The following is a 16052-nucleotide window of genomic DNA, read 5'->3' on the forward strand; positions in this document are numbered from 1 at the left end:
AAAAAAAAAAAAAAAAAAAAAAAAAAAAAAAAAGGATTTTTGGTAGAACTCTATACAGCAAAATAAAAATCTAAGCCCCTAGCTATTAAAATTAACACATAAATTTGTTTTTTTCATAATTTTAATTTTTAAATAATGAACTGTAGAGTAAAAGCCCATGTGAGACATAGCCCTGGAGGAAACAGATGCAAAGGTGGCCAGGCCCACACGGTATCTTCATTTCAGCACAAGGGCAGGGCCTGGTACCGACATCTGCAGTCTCATGGGGTCCATGTCCAGGTCGTCACGCAGCGCGTCACAGAAGGGTCAGTTACATACCCACGGCGCAAGCCATGGGAAAGATGCTCAGGAATGTTAGTCATAAAGATGAGCAATGCCACAGAGATGAGAGTGAAGCAATGATCCCCTACACTCGGCAAAGTCTGGATATCTTACACTACTGCCACGTCATTAAACTCATAGGGTAATCTGAATGGTTGTCTGCTGTAAATAAGAAAAATACTTTCATACAAAGGAAAAATTAGAGCAGTAAGACAAGAATTAGAGAGGGAGAACAAAATAAGGGTGAACATTTCTGCCAATCTGAAGGAGAACCGAAAAAATGCAAACAATATTAAAATTAACCCGGAATGGTTACTGCTCCAATCAGGGATAGCGTCAATATTTACTGAATGCCAACACCACATAATCGCCATTGAAATGGGGAAATTATTGGGACCAGGATTTAGTTTAGCAGCACTGTGACTGCCTTGCAAACGCAAGGTCCTGAGTTCAATCCCTGGTTCCCCACCGCACCCCTCCAGAAAACGGGGAAATTATCAAAGTATGCAGTCCTAAAGCAAGTCATTGGTATGAACTTTTTTTTCATCTCATCGTTTGTAGTGGAATTGTTATGAAGAGACAACCAATGTTTTGGGAATGTCTTCTGAGAGTTTGGTAGTTACCTGAAAGCTACTACAAAGATCAATCGAAAAGACCAAAATACAGTTAATCATTAAAAAGTTTTACTTTGTGTTTCCAAAGCAAGTTCAAAAGATCAGTGATGCTAGATAAAACAGTTTGGTTGAACTACTGAGCATAATAATTCAAGGTCATATTTCCCTCTCAGTGAGGTTTTCAATGAAAATTTGAAGCCTGGACTATGACACTGAATGAGAGTGGGTTTGAATACCAAGTAAGGCAAATATTTCAGTATAACTCAGGAAAGTTACAGAACTTCTCTCAGCCTTGATTTCCTTTTTATTCAGAGTGCTGAAGTTTTCTCATAGGGTTACTGTAAAGATTTAAATGACAATGCATATAAAATATCTAATACTTTGACATACATAGTTTATTTCAGAAATAATATTACTTCTCAGCTTTTACTTCCCTAATGAATTAAAAATACTTTTCCTGAATTAATGCATGTAACTCAGCAGGCATCTTATGACCAAGATAATTTAATTTTTGGGATTACCCACATTTCTTCTTTCAGAAGTCTCTGCTGACAAAGGCATGCATGACTCACCTGTTATGCTGCACAGTAATCTTAAGGTTGGTGCATCTCCCCCAAAGCCATTCAGCATGACGTCACTTGAAGCTTTGGGCACAGGAATGGTCATGGTGATTGGCTTGTGGAATTTCCTTCTTCTCGGTTCCAAAGTGACTATAGGGCTAAAGGTAGCTTTGTTGCCTAAGATCTTCTTAACCAGCTCACTGTGCATGGGTTGAGCCTTGGCAAAGCAAAGAAAAATGTTAAAATTTATTCTTATATGTAATATCAAATGTCTTATTCAGAGGTTTACATTTTATGTCACAAACCATTCTGGTGGAGGTCAAATATGACAATCACAAAGTTAGTACTATTAGACCTGTAATAGTAGCCTTTGCTCGCTCAGGAATCATTTGATGCTAACATTCTGGTTTTCATTTGCAAAATGGATTTTTTTTTTTTTTTTTTACCAGAGATCGAACTTGGGACCTTGTGCTCATGAGGCAGGCGGTGGAACCACTGAGCTAAATCCCGGGCCCATGCAAAACTGATTTTTAATCACAAGAACACAATTTACGCGAGAGTCACAGGCAGCTAACATGGACATACCTGCAGGCCTACACGGATCCGCTTGGTCAGTGCACCCTCTGGGAAGACAGCCTGCACCTGGGGGACCACAGTGCTGCTCAGCACGCCTCCCTCTGGGCCAATCAGGTTGCTGTCCTGTTTGATGCGAGACACCACTGCAAAGTACTGTGGGAAGTCACGGGTGATGATGCGGCAGATTCGTTTCTTTTCCAGGTCTTCTGGACTGTCTAACACTGAGACAAAAAAAGGATCCATCTTCATAGACCAAGAACTTCCTTCAGGAAGGAATCGAGCCAACTCTTGCATGGTTAATGGTGGACAAATGTGGCAGCAAAGCTTTTATTTTTTTAAGTAATGGGAGAATGGAAAAGGTAAGGCCATCCTAATAGCTTTTCAAAACCCATCAATATCCAGCTTATACATTTTCTTTTTGTGCGAAAACTAGGACTTCCTGGGGCACTGTGAAAGAAAGGCATCTCTAGTCAGATGTGATGCTTCACGGCTGCCATGGTAAATCAGGGTATTTGAGGGCAAATGTGGGCGAAAAATGGATCTGTTATATTCTAGGCTCATGGAGGAAGTTGTGCATGAACTACTTTTCTTTGCAAATTTCGAAGTTAGCCCAAGACCAGTGATTGTGGTTTTAAGAAATAATATGGCCTTCGAGTGCTCAGAGGAGTAGTGCAAGAATAAAATCTGCCTTGAAAGGATAAGTAAGGTTTGTGTTTATTCCAGTTGTCTCTGTGATAGTAACTGTGGATATAAAAAAAGATTATTGGCTGATTTCCAGGTTCCTCTGATGCCAGTGACTTACCAAGTATATTGTCTAACATCAGGAGGACAGGCTCAGGGCCACTGTATAAATTTCACTGGTATAGCTATTTAGTACAATGCAAAAAAAAAATATATCACACTGGTTTAAAATGTGGAAAATGTTAACTGAATTTTAAGGGCTTAGGGAAAGTTTTTAACTTTTATAAATCATAGAAATGCCAATTCTGTGCTTACTGCCTACTGGGTATAAAAAGATAGTAAAAGGCAGAAGCTTCAGGATCTGAATACACATAATTAAAAACTGATGTACTGACAAATACTGTCACAAAGCAACAAAATCTGTTCTATCGCTAGTTTTAGATTTTAAAAGGTCTACAGTGAAGATGAAAGCATGTTGTTCCTTCTTATTAAAATGATATGGTTGCTGTCTTAAAAGTTTCTTTTCATGAATAAAACAGAAGAACAGGTAATGTACTATGCATTCCAACTGACCACCACGGGAGCACAGCATGGGTGCGGTAAAGCACCACAGGGACACACTCTCCCCGACACCCATAAGGAAGAACACACTATTATTATTTTCATCCTTTCACCCTAGGTTGCTTTTAAAGTGTTCATTTGGACGGTACCTTCATCCATGCCATTCAGGATTTCATTCAGCTCGTCTTCCATGTATTCACAGAAATGCTCCTTCCAGCTGTCCCCGTTCTCACTGCGCAGGACCACCAGCTCCCTTTCCTTTCCTCGCAGGGCAGCGAAGTGAGGGATCTCCACAATCACAGGCCTGACACAGCAGTGCGGATCATTAGTGTTGGCAGGAGCTAACCAACAGCAAGACAAGCACCTCCACTCTGTCTGTTGCAAAGTGACCTGGAATTCCACTCTTTTGGGGACAGGGACATGGTGGGCCATCCTCCAGGGCCCATGGGCTAGCAGATGGTCACACAGTAGCACTCCACCTCAGGGGCACTGGTCCTCAGATACATGCTGCTACCTTAAGCCAAATGATGTTTCCCTGTGAGTGCATGTGGCATTCTGGAACTTCTCCTTTGATAAATGTAAGGTTAACACATTTAACCAAAAGAACGTGCATGCATGTCTGTGATGTATGCCAATCTCCTAAACACATCTTCTACAAGGTGCAGAATGACAAAATGGCTTAAGAGGGAGAATGGCTCAGAGATTGCGAGTGTCAATGTGTCTTAAATGAGGAGATGGGAGGAAGGGAGACCACTTGTGCTAATGAGCCATGCACTCATGGATTTTGCTTGTATTGTCTCCATCCAAGGAAACAATAGGCATGTGAACACAGTGCAGACCTCGGTGAGCTCTGCAGCACACAGACCAGCTGTGTCCAATGCCTATTACACTCAGGACCCAGACATGCACCCTCCTACAATGTTTAGGTCACATTCATCTTCAGAATATAGAGAATTTTGAGTCCAGGTTGCTTTGATACAGACTCCAAACTCATAACAACATCATAACTAGCACATAGTACAACTAGGCAGATCTCATGCTTTAAACAAAAATGAAGGTCACAGCACTTGAAGGGAAAAAGATATAAAAACATCACTCCAAAATAAAAGTCACATACCACAAGGGTCAGAAATGGTCCACTAAAGATAGATCATAGAGTTTAAATCATAGAGAGGGACATGTCATGGGCACAATGACAAAAGAGAGAAATCATATTGCAGAGGAAGGAGAAGAGTGGGCGCCAGCAGCCATCAATTTGTTTTAAGTCACTCCTACCCAAGGAATTTGGTTCCAGGAGGCCCCAGCTGAAGGATGCGGCTGACCAAACTTTCTCCCTCATTAAGTGGGGGAGGAGCCGTTGGCAGGTGAAGTTTACTGAGTATATCCAAAGCAGCAGTGAAAGAAAGAACATAAGTAAGCTTCAGGTGTTGTGTACCACAGAACCCCAGCATCACCAGCTGATCCACAGGGTGAACTGTGGGTTCACACTGCGTTTGGTTCTGTCCCCTCCATTAGTCACAAAGAGCAAGGAGCTGACACCTAGAGTGGACAATGGAGGTGAGCCTGTGCAAGGAGATGGGGCTGTCAGGGCTGTCCCTAGTTAGGTTCACCGCCAGTGCACTAGCCAAAAAAGACAAAAAAAAAAAAAAAAAAAAAAAAAAAAAAAAAAAAAATGCTCCACAGGAAAGGCAAAGCTGTTTGGAATATAATAAAAACTCTGCTCTGTCCAGAAGCCAGATGTTTTCGTGGATAGTCCCAATGGATTGGAAGATCATTAAAAAGCCTAGAACTACCTGGGCAGGAAGGCAAAGAGTCTGGTATGAGAAGAATGAATGTTTGGGGATTCCTCCAACCATAAAGGCATTTTCTGATTAACCCAGAACTTCACGGGATCCTTCTAAATCTCTGATCTGCCTGAGACTAGGACATGAGAGGTGGTTTCTATAATCAAGAAATACCAACACACCCCTTTTTGGGTGGGAGAGTAATTTCGAGCAATCTGTTAACTGTTTGCTCTAAATTACAGGCTTTAGAACATTTCCTGAGTTCTAAAGCGAGAAGCCCTCTCCCCAGGATGACATTGACAATGCAAAACAGTTTATGATTAATAAGATTTTCTCCCAGATTTTCAAGCACTAAGACTTCTTATGACAAGACTTAAATACAATTGATTTGTTTCAAACTGTTTTGAAACTTGATCCACTCCAAAGCTTCAACCTTTTGTCAGTTTTAGTGGCAGCTATTCACTTCTTGACACATGGAGATGCTACCTCATAGAACAGCAACCATACAAACAAACAAAAGAAAGAAGTGCTAACTTCTGCTCCAAATTGCCAAAATGAGCCTGGCAGAAGGTAGTCTTGATATTTTTGTCTTAAAATGAACTGTAACTACATAGATAGCCAGTGTAATTTTAAGGCTCAAGATACCAATATTTTTTCCTCATTTAGCTTATTGGTACATTTTAGGTATACAGTACAGTTACATTCATCATTGGGATCTTGTACCTGTACATGACAGATCTTGGTTCTCATTTTTTCCTCTTGTCCCTGCCCTCCCTTTACCCCCTCCTTCCTTCCCTATTTACAAATACTTTATTTCCATTTTTTCGTTTTCTCATTTTTATTTTCTTTGCCCTTATTACCTTTCCTCTACCCTTCCCACTTCCCCTACACCTTTAGCCCTTTTCTTCCTATTTCACATTGTCAATTATATCATTAGGATCTTATATACCATTATAGTTTTTCACACCAGAGAAACTATTCGGTATTTACACATGTGTGCCTTATTTATTTCACTTAGGAGTATATCTTCAATATGTATCCATTTTCCTATGAATGAATCTATTTTCTCGTTCTTTATGGCTGAGTAATATTCCATTTTATAGAAAAACCACAACTTCTTTATCCAGTTTCCAATGGAGGGGCAAATGGGCTGTTTCCAATTTTTAGCTATTACAAACTGTGCCACTATAAACATAGGTGCACATTTATCACTGTGATATGATTCGAGATACCAATTTTGATAAGAGAAAAAACAAATCACATAGTCTAAATTTTAAAATATCCTATAAAGGTAACACTGCCCTCCAAAATGAAGAGAATGATATTTTTTCCTAATTACATGAGAGTTGAAACTTATGTTTGTAATAGAGTAGTAATTTTTTTCTTTATATTTTGCTACTTAAGTCTCAGAAGAGAAAAAAAAATACCTGTCATGGCCTACAATTTGGTAATTCATACTGGGAGTCTTGTAGCTACTATCACATTCAAAGGAGAGACAAACAACCTGAATGTTTAACTCATTCACGCCTTAATATAAGAGGCATGAAAGTGGGCCAAGAAGTGAGGTGCTACTTGCAAATCTAAAAAATTTCATAGACACCCATCTTCTCTCAAAAGTGTTTCACTTACCTTTTTCTATTCCACGTCAGAGATTTCATGTAGAGGACACAAGCGCATCGGTGACTAAGTGTGAGGCTTATCAGAGACCCTTACCCAAGGAACTGAGCACCAGAAGGTCCGACTTCGATCAGGCGACTGGCCAGGCCTTCTCCTTCCACCATGGGGGGCATTGTCGCCAGTCGATGGCGTTTGACCAGTCGGCAGGTGACTCGCGTGGGCGCCGTGCATTTCCGAGGTGGAATAATGATTCGAAGCCCATTGTGTCTGCATCCTCGCATAGCACCACCTCGGGCATCCACCATAAAACTAACCAGGAAGCTAAAAGTTAAAAGAGAAGATTAGACACGTTTTCAAATATTCGAGCAAGTAAGTGCACTTTGGGAAGTTAATGTATTTCCTGAGTGTCTCCTTCTCAAAGTGTCTCCTTTTTATTTAAGCTGTGAAACATTTGTTTTCAAAAGTCACTTTGTACCAGTGTCATTATTTCTGTTAGTTATGTTGTTTTAATTTTTGCACAATTTTTATCTGTTACTAAAGAAGGATTCTAATTTTCTTTCAAAATGTTGACTTTAAATCTGATATGCAAACTAATATATCAAACTGACTTTGAAAGAAACTGGACAATTACATAAAAATATAGATGTCTTTTCTTGTTATAAATACAAAGACTTCTACTTTCTTGGAAGTATGTCCTAAGTAATTCACATGTTGAAAAAATGCAAGGGTAGATTAGAAAAATCAAATTACAGTTTTTCTAAATTAATTCAACTTGATATTTCAAAGTTATTCCTTGTCCAGTTCATTTTAATGTAATTCTAAGACAATAAAGATTTCAAAGTTTGCTCCCAAGGTTAAATCCATGCCAACATATCTTATCCAGGATGCAAATTTATTAACTGATTACATCCTAAAAGAAAAGCACAACAACTTAACGTTTTTAGGTAGCACGAATTTGATGGTTAAAAATGAATGTTTTCACTTTTTAAATAGAAATCTCTCTGCCATATCCTCACTGATTCAAAGAGAGGAGGGGTTGTAGAAACAACCAGAGCACCCTCAACCCTGTTTCTGAAGTGTAATTTCTGGAGTTAGAACCCTGGGCTCATGCTGAAGGCAGATTTCCTGCCAGCATGAGTTTTTCCCAAATTATAATATACTGAATATAGAAAAATCATAATTTAGAAATACAAAGGCATCTCTATTATTTTTTCTTTATCTGATAAACTAAATGTCATGACAGAGAAAACCACAATCTAAAGTGACTTAGTTTGGCTACGTGTAGCAAGAGAAAATGTTGTCTAACCTTGAAGCTGGTCCCTTTAGGAGGGTCACATGTCAACTTAGCGTGAATTATTGTCATTATGTTACAAACTCATGAGAATCTCTTAGATACTCTCTCAAGGAGCAAAAATTAAACAACACAACAATCTGCTTGTTACACACACACACGCACACACACACCCACACACAAAGATACATACAGTGTGCAGACTCTTACACAATTACACCACCTTCCCCCCATTTTCATTGCATTTGCAAGATAGTTACAAGAAAAGGAAAGCAACATATAGGTGTTTCCTTGGTTCACTTAAAACTTCTAGTTTTAACACCTAGATATTGCCTCCAAAACAACACAAAAAACATTTGAAACATGTTTCATCAGTGTAAGTTACGGGATAGAAGAAGCACAATACATGTATGTTATTCTTAGACAAGTGAAGAAAAGTATTTTAGCATCCTCTACACAGCAGAACACAGATGTCACTAAGCATGCTACCAAACAGAAATCCTGTCGCAGGTCATAGGACGCGGGCGCGAAGGGGCCCAGGACGCCTGTCTGAAGCGTGTCATGCAGCACGAGGCTATGAAGAGCGCCCAGCACCCACATGCAGGAGCCAGGCCAGGCTGCCATCCAGCCCCCATTCAGGGGGTCTGAGTGTTCAGGACCAAAGTGCTGATGTTTCGGGTCTTATCAAAACACACTGAGGAAAGGCTGGCTCTTTTCTTATTACTGATCTTTAACTTGAATTTTTAAAAAATTTCTTTCTCAAATGTATGGCTGCTCAAAAAAAAAAACTAGCACAAATTCTAGATGAATATAAAGGTTTCCATTTTATTATGCTTGAGTGTGGTATTTACATCGATTTTCACTAAAAAGTAGAAAGCAGCTTAAGTTTCAACCAATAATGTTTCTAAATTACAATATTTCTGACATATTGTTAATACTTCTTGTTTTTAGAAATCTTTTGATTACTATCACCATGGATAAACAGAAAAGGGACTAAAATGAGAAAGGAGTTATTATAATGTATCTGCTTATTTCTGAATAGTATCTGTACATTTTGGAGGCATTTAAGAAATTTCCACACTTATGTGCCACCATATTTTCACTATATTTAGTCCAGCGACACCTTGTAGCCTGCACAGTATCACTTCTCCATCTGGAAGAAGGTGTAGAGTAAGTGCTGGTGGTCCTGTCTCTAAAGAGTGAGCTGCAGTGGCCATGCTCTTCACAGTAGCAATGCTTAAGTAAGTCCACATTAGGATTCTTTGCTCTGATTGGCGTCACTGGAACCCTCTTTCTATTCTATTTGACTTGTGATTGTGATTTCCACATTCCTTTTCATGTGATCATTGCTACTCTCCTACTCTGAGCCAGTGCCCCGCTAGAAACTGAAGGTAAGAAGGAAATACAGAGAGAACAGTCGATGCTGCCGGGCAGCTCACAGTTAAGCCCACGTATCAGGTGTTCTGTCATCTTCCGGTCAGTGAGATATCACCTATAAAGGGCCATCTAAGAGCCCAAATGGCAAGTTTTCCACATTTCTTCCTGTGCCCCCTAACACCTTGCACAGAGTGCAGTGAAGACGTAAAAGGCAGTCAGCAAATAATTTTTGAGTAAATGAGTGAATGGAAGAGCGAAAAGGCAAATTATGAGCAGTCGTATATATTTATGCCCATCAGAGAAGGCCAATGTAGGAGGCAATTTAAATCTCAGGTCTCTGTGCAATTACACCACTCAGAATGCTTTCATCACTACACTCAGAAGCGGCCAATCTGCTGGAAAGCACTATCCTTAATTTTAAATCACCTGCCACAGGATTATTTCTGCTCCAAAATGAGAGATCTGGTAGATTTATTTCCCTTGATAGAGGATTAGTAGAAAATGGGAGTGATGGATCTAATGGGACTTTGAATCTAACAAAATAAGTAATTTAATTAGGAATAAAAATTATATGGATAAAGGCCAAAATAGAGAAATCAAAATAAAAGAATTCACAGATGGAAGCTGCTAGTAGATAAATTTACCTGTAAGTATCTCCTTGTCACTATGGACTAGGAAAGTAATATTTCAGTATTGTGCCAGATGTAACCCATATTGGAAAAATCAAGTGACAATATGCACAATTCAGGGGAAAATTACATTTGTAAAAAAACAAGCCTTCATGTTATTATTGAGTAACTAATGTGACACTGACTAACAGAAAACAACAAGTTCTAGTGAGGAAATTTTCTTTAGAAAAAGAGAAAAGAAAGTGAAATAGAAAGAAGTCAAGACAAATGACATGATCAAAAACCACGAAAAAAACTAAGTATTAATAGTGATATTAATAGTGAAAGTAAATGAAAATGTTATAAGTCAACTGGGAAAATATTCTAAACAAGTCAGACTCAAATAATGTAACTGCCAAGCAAATCAAAAAAAAAAAAAATGCTAAGCTCATGAAATTGCAGGTTAAAAGAAGCTTTTTCTTTAAGAAGAAATAGGAGGGGCCAGGGATTTAGCTCAATGGTTCGGTGGCCTGCCTTGCAAGCGCAAGGACCTGAGTTCAATCCCTGGTACCAAAAAAAAAGAAATAGGAAAAAAATAATGACTCAAATTTATATCTATGTGCCGATTAAAAGTCTATTGGTAAAGGTCAATATGCTAATCAATTCATCCCAGTAGTGCATAACATAAAATTGGGTATTGAGCATTTTCATAAAAAAAGTCATTCTTTGGGTAGGTGGGAGAATTAGGCGATAGCAATTCTGAAATGTGTAAAACAACTATGAAAAGCAAATTGAAAGAGATGATTTACTTGTACCATAGGAAAAAGAGGAAGGTTGGAAGGTGTGAAACATGAGACAAGTCAGTTCACATTTTAGAGCTGGCCAAACAAAAATTGATTTGCTCATGTTATGGAGAGATTAAAAATGGGACATGAGTGGCCAGGAATTTAGCTCAGTGGCACCACGCCTGCCTCGAAAGCACAAGGTCCTGAGTTCGATCCCAGGTACCAAAAAAGAAAAAAAAAAAAAAAACAGAGGGGGACATGATAATGCCTGCACACATTTAGAGAAAAGGAGAATGAAAATAAAAGTGTGTGATGAAACATGTATTAGAAGATGTTATATGCATTCAAGTTCAGATCTGCAGGCTGTGAGGTTTAGGATGGAAACTCCCCTGTCAATGATGGACAGCCCCGTGACCAGCTAGGTTGTGGTGAGAATAAAATCATGTGTGGGTAAAGCACATAAAATTCAATAACTGATTGTTTCCATCATTTTTTCCCCTATAGCCATAGGGTTGTGTACATTTTGAATGTCCTAAAAATCATAACTACCTAAAACTAGGAAAACGTTTTATTAAGAACCTATAATGAACCTGGATCTGGGCTAGGCAATCTAATGGGTATGATATGATAGTTTTTAATAGTTTATGAAATATGCTACTAGGTAAGGAATGAAAATACTGTTATCACAGACTGCAGGATAAAGTATAATACTCTTTCCTAGGCCTAGGTTTAGCTCTGTCATAAATAGTCTCTGTAACCACAGGCAAGTCACTTAACATTTTTAAGTTTTAGTTTTCTCATCTTTAAAATGAGAGACTTCAATGAAAGATGCCTTCCAAAGTTAAAATGCTATGTTCAGTTTACTGCTAGCTAGGTTAGAAAGCCTAGTGAAATGTTCCATTTCGAATGTTCTAGAAGAATTCCTGACTGGAGATAAACTACTATTACTCCAAGAAACCTATACTATTTTTGCTCTAGTATTACAACCGCTGGTGTTTTGTTGAAAATGTGTAACATACTGCATTAAACACTGACAACAGCATCAGGTACTTTCAGCTTTACTAAATTATCTTACTCTCTAGATGAAATTCAGCAGTCATGCAAAATAGAAATTCTTATAGAAGGTGTCTAAATTGTGAGATGTAATGTTATCACAATTTAAAAAGAATTAAAGCAAAAGCAACCCACTATTATTATGCAAATGACTTGCCTACAAATAATGCGATTTGATTAGCTGAATAGATTACATGTCTCAGAAGAGCAACAGAAAACAATGATTTGGTCTTTTGAGGACCATGTCCTCCACCCCGAATTTACTGGTACTTAATTTTACTTTTAATTCACCCAAGGCCGCGGAATGAAGACAGGGAACTGCAGCATTCGGTTAGTTACTGGGTGAAAGAACTGGGGATAAAATCTTCAGGGTGCTTCAGTGATCCACATACACATAGCAAGAGGGCCTGCAATTATACCTCACTTCTAAGAACATCTGAGAAGATCATGGCGTGTGCTCTCTCTTCTCCGAAATCCCCCTGGCCTCTCCCTAATTCTCCAATTTCCGCAAACTGAAAAATTGATGAAAATGGCCTTGAAAAAGGTGGCTTAAATTTGTAAAAATCACCCTCCAAATTATCTATTAGTCCCCACATTCCTGCATAAAAAGATAATATTTAGTGGGTATTTGAGAAAAGGCAAAAGGATGGATATAAGTTTTCAAAAATGCAAATATAAAATAGTTTTATCTGTAGCTTAATATATCATTGACTATAGAATAAGAGCACTATAGTCAGCAGTCTGAAAGGAGCCCCTAAAAATAGTTTTATTTAAGTAACATAGAATAACCACTATTTTTAGAATGCTGGTTAGAGTCATTCTATAGCACAATTACCAAAATATCAAAAGGTTGCACTTAAAGGAGTACTAGCAAGGAAACAGATTATTAACAGACCTTCAGTCTCTCATTCACCTAGAATATGGTAAGACAAAGCAAAGGAAAGGAAAAAATACTAAATGCCATTTACAATCATGACCTTTAATAAAACTTTAAAATAACCAATTTGCCTAATTGTGGTGATCAGTTTTAGCTCTGTGTAGCACTTCTGCTTACAAAAGGCAGCTGTGATGTGGAGACCTGTGACCAAGACAGGTAGCTCATACTCATTTGGCACAGCCCCTTTTTTATGTCCACCAACATTAAATGCACCCCCTTTCACTTCCTGGAGAGGAAAACTGAGCAACGTCCACACTTTGGAGACCATGAACCTCGGTATCTCTTTGGCTAGGTATTTTCCACACTAAAGCATCCTGAGGCGGGTATATCCAGAAGGAGGCAGTGGAGGGGTAGGGGAGGGATGGGCAACATGTTCAGAGAAGGAATTATGCAGAGCTTCACCTGCTGTTGTCACGATCGAGACATGGAGAGGTGCGGCTGCAACAGAATAGATACTTTAGCACAGAGAAGGAATGGATAAAGTGAAATATAAAGAATGAAATCAGAAGTGACTTTCAACTGAAATATATAATTCATACACCAATATAACATTCATTGGAAAAGAGGTTGAAGATACAAATGGAGCACAGCTCTTTGCAAATGCCGAGAGAATAAAATATGGGGTTTTGTAGGTATTCCTGGCTAGGAAACTGGGTATGTTATCAAATTCCTGGATTTGTAGCCTGATTCAATACTGGCTTGTGGAGACATTTTAAAAGGTCCAAGTATCCAAGAACCTGCAAAATATCAAGGGGTCTTATGATGAAAAACAAGAAGCCTTTGAATTGATGGACAGTTTTGACTCAAAAGCTTTTCATTCATACTTATAATACTTTTTTAATGATGAAAAGGGATCATTTAAAGTGTCCTTCAATGACAAATAGTAGCATAAATAGTCCTTTCTTTTAGATAGTAGGCACTAAAGAGTTGCAATAGTTAGACCCATTCTTCTCTCCTTATGAGCGTTAGTGTTTAAAAACATGGAGTAGCAGCAAAAGAAACCTGTGAACACTGATTACTGGCAAAGACTACATTTTTTGTTAATCTAAAATAACTTTACTAAATTAAATACAACATAATGCACACAAACAGGAGCCATATGAATAAAAAGCATTACTTTATTATTCTCTTTACTGAAAAGTCATTTTTCCTTAAATTTTTGGCTGACTGTTAAGCTACTTAAGAATTCATCCAGGGCCAGGGCCGAGGATTTAGCTCAGTGACGCTGAACCTGCCTGGCAAGCACACGATCCTGAGTTCAATCCCCAGTACAAAAAAAAAAGAATTCATCTAATTACTTAAAACAAAAATCAGTTCCTTGAAAAAGCTATGACTCAGGAACCTGGTATACAGTGCATAAAATCACATGAATGCATCATTATATGACACATTATAAAAGTTATTCATACACCTTGACATCATGGAAACTTTCAAATATCACAATACAGAATCACTGAGTTTTCATGGATAACTAATCATCTCTTTAGAGCCAACTGCGGCACTGTATTTATTCAAATATTATAGTAGAGACATTAATAGATGGTAAATTATCTAATAAAAATAACAAGTCAAATGTTAGCAGTATAGGTCATGTTAGTGTTACCATTTCAGGATTCAGAATACATTATGCTTAACTCATTTGCAATTTGTAAAAAAGTTGGAAGATGTGTATTAAATGTTAATGGCCATAATCTAATGACTAGTTATATTTTCTAGGCCAGTGCTAATTATTTTAAAGGCATCAAATGTTTAGAACTCTCCTATGGAATCAACAGCACAACACTCATTGCACTGAAACTCTATAGAGATTTTACATAACTTGTGCTGCACTGTTATTCACTGTGCGTCGGAATCAGAACCTGGATTCTGATTCTCCTGATACCACAGCATACTCTTAACCACCAGGCTTCTCTCTATTTCACAGATCACCTTTCAACTCCAAAGAACAAGATAACAGGTGCCTTCCTTACGGGTAGGAGGTATATTTGGGCTATTTTCCTTAACAACTGGTTTAATGCCTGGAACCAGACGCAAATACGTCCACAGATGTGTAAGGAATAACTATATAAGGGAACGGAGAGACAAAGGACCTTTGAGGGAACTCAGTGTATGTCAATTATTGTTTCTCCACTAATCAAGGCTTTACAGCACAAAGTTTTTCCATTCTAATAATTTATATAATCAGGATGTAGAAAATACTAATGTCAGGACCCTCACAACTGAGATTCAGCTATAGCTGGTATGGGGTAAAGCATGGACATTAGAATATTTTATAGCTCCCAGCCAATCCTAATGTACAGCCAGCATTGAGAATTCCTGAGTCAGTGATAAGTGACTGAAACTGATAGAAAAAATTAGTCTGTTGGCAACTGTGGTTTTCAGAGATCTTTATCTTAAGTGATTAATCTTTAGCCATTGGATGCTGTTGGTTCATTATAAGCAAGCCACCATTATTACATAATTACGTATAGTTGTTATGTAGTTTGGTACAATTGTTATAGACATTGACGTACTTAAACTGAATATTTACTGTCCTCAGTAATTTAAGAAGTTCTTTAAGAATCCCTCCAGAGATATAAGTGATTTATTTGGAAAGCCAACTACATTGACTCTTTAAAATGTAAATAATAGTAGTCAATTATATTTAACCTAAAATAATTTCTTCATTTTATAAGGTGGCTAGGAACTTAAAATACTTCCATATGAGTTCTAGATCCTCATCTCTTTTCCTTCAATCTTCTAGGTCCAGGTCTCTTTTCCTTCTTACTTATCACAGTTGAAAAACTTAGTAGCAGATTGCAATCTTATCTTCTTTAATAATATATAACTGTGAGATTTTAATTATCTCATTTTATACTTAAAATGTGCAAGTAAATTTCAATGAGGCTTATTTTTTAAAATTTTCCCTTCACAACTCTTGAATTAAAAAAACTGTCTTTCTTTAACAAGAAAAATATTATGACTATTTTCAATATCGATATAACTAAGTTATGTATTCTATGGCAGGGGTGGCAAACCTATGGCATACATGTTATTTGGTTTCCTTTTAAGATGAAAGATGTTAATGTATGAGTGGTTTTTCTAAACTAAAACCCTGATAACTGTAGTGTTGGCACTTTATGATAAATAAGTAGGTTTTGGATTGCAGTTTGGGCACTAATGTCTAGAAGGCTTGCCACCACTGTTCTGTGGCATTTATTTAGTAGATGATTAGATTAAGAAATCTGAAATATTTAAATTATCCAGCAAAATTTTCTAAAAGGAAATTATTTTATAAAAACAAAAGC

General features: G+C 37.8%; 1 protein-coding gene across 50 annotated transcripts in view; it reads right to left on the reverse strand.

Moving 5' to 3' along the window:
• The window catches only part of Ank2 (ankyrin 2), a 442295-nt gene that overhangs the window by 40752 nt on the left and 385491 nt on the right, over positions 1 to 16052 (reverse strand). For 24 of the 50 annotated variants that reach the window (XM_033756207.1, XM_033756210.1, XM_033756204.1 and 21 more), the window contains 6 exons: positions 13168 to 13203; positions 6811 to 7035; positions 4589 to 4687; positions 3463 to 3617; positions 2081 to 2292; positions 1508 to 1712 (listed from right to left, as the gene is read on the reverse strand). In XM_033756207.1, the coding sequence (XP_033612098.1) occupies positions 1508 to 1712; positions 2081 to 2292; positions 3463 to 3617; positions 4589 to 4687; positions 6811 to 7035; positions 13168 to 13203 (932 nt within the window). The remainder of the gene's footprint in view (positions 1 to 1507; positions 1713 to 2080; positions 2293 to 3462; positions 3618 to 4588; positions 4688 to 6810; positions 7036 to 13167; positions 13204 to 16052) is intronic. The other 26 variants (XM_010641500.2, XM_033756201.1, XM_033756194.1 and 23 more) reach the window with 3 other exon arrangements.

The sequence above is a fragment of the Fukomys damarensis genome, unplaced genomic scaffold (assembly GCF_012274545.1).
Source record: "Fukomys damarensis isolate Sample0158 unplaced genomic scaffold, DMR_v1.0_HiC HiC_scaffold_25, whole genome shotgun sequence".
Classification (NCBI taxonomy): Eukaryota; Metazoa; Chordata; class Mammalia; order Rodentia; family Bathyergidae; genus Fukomys; species Fukomys damarensis.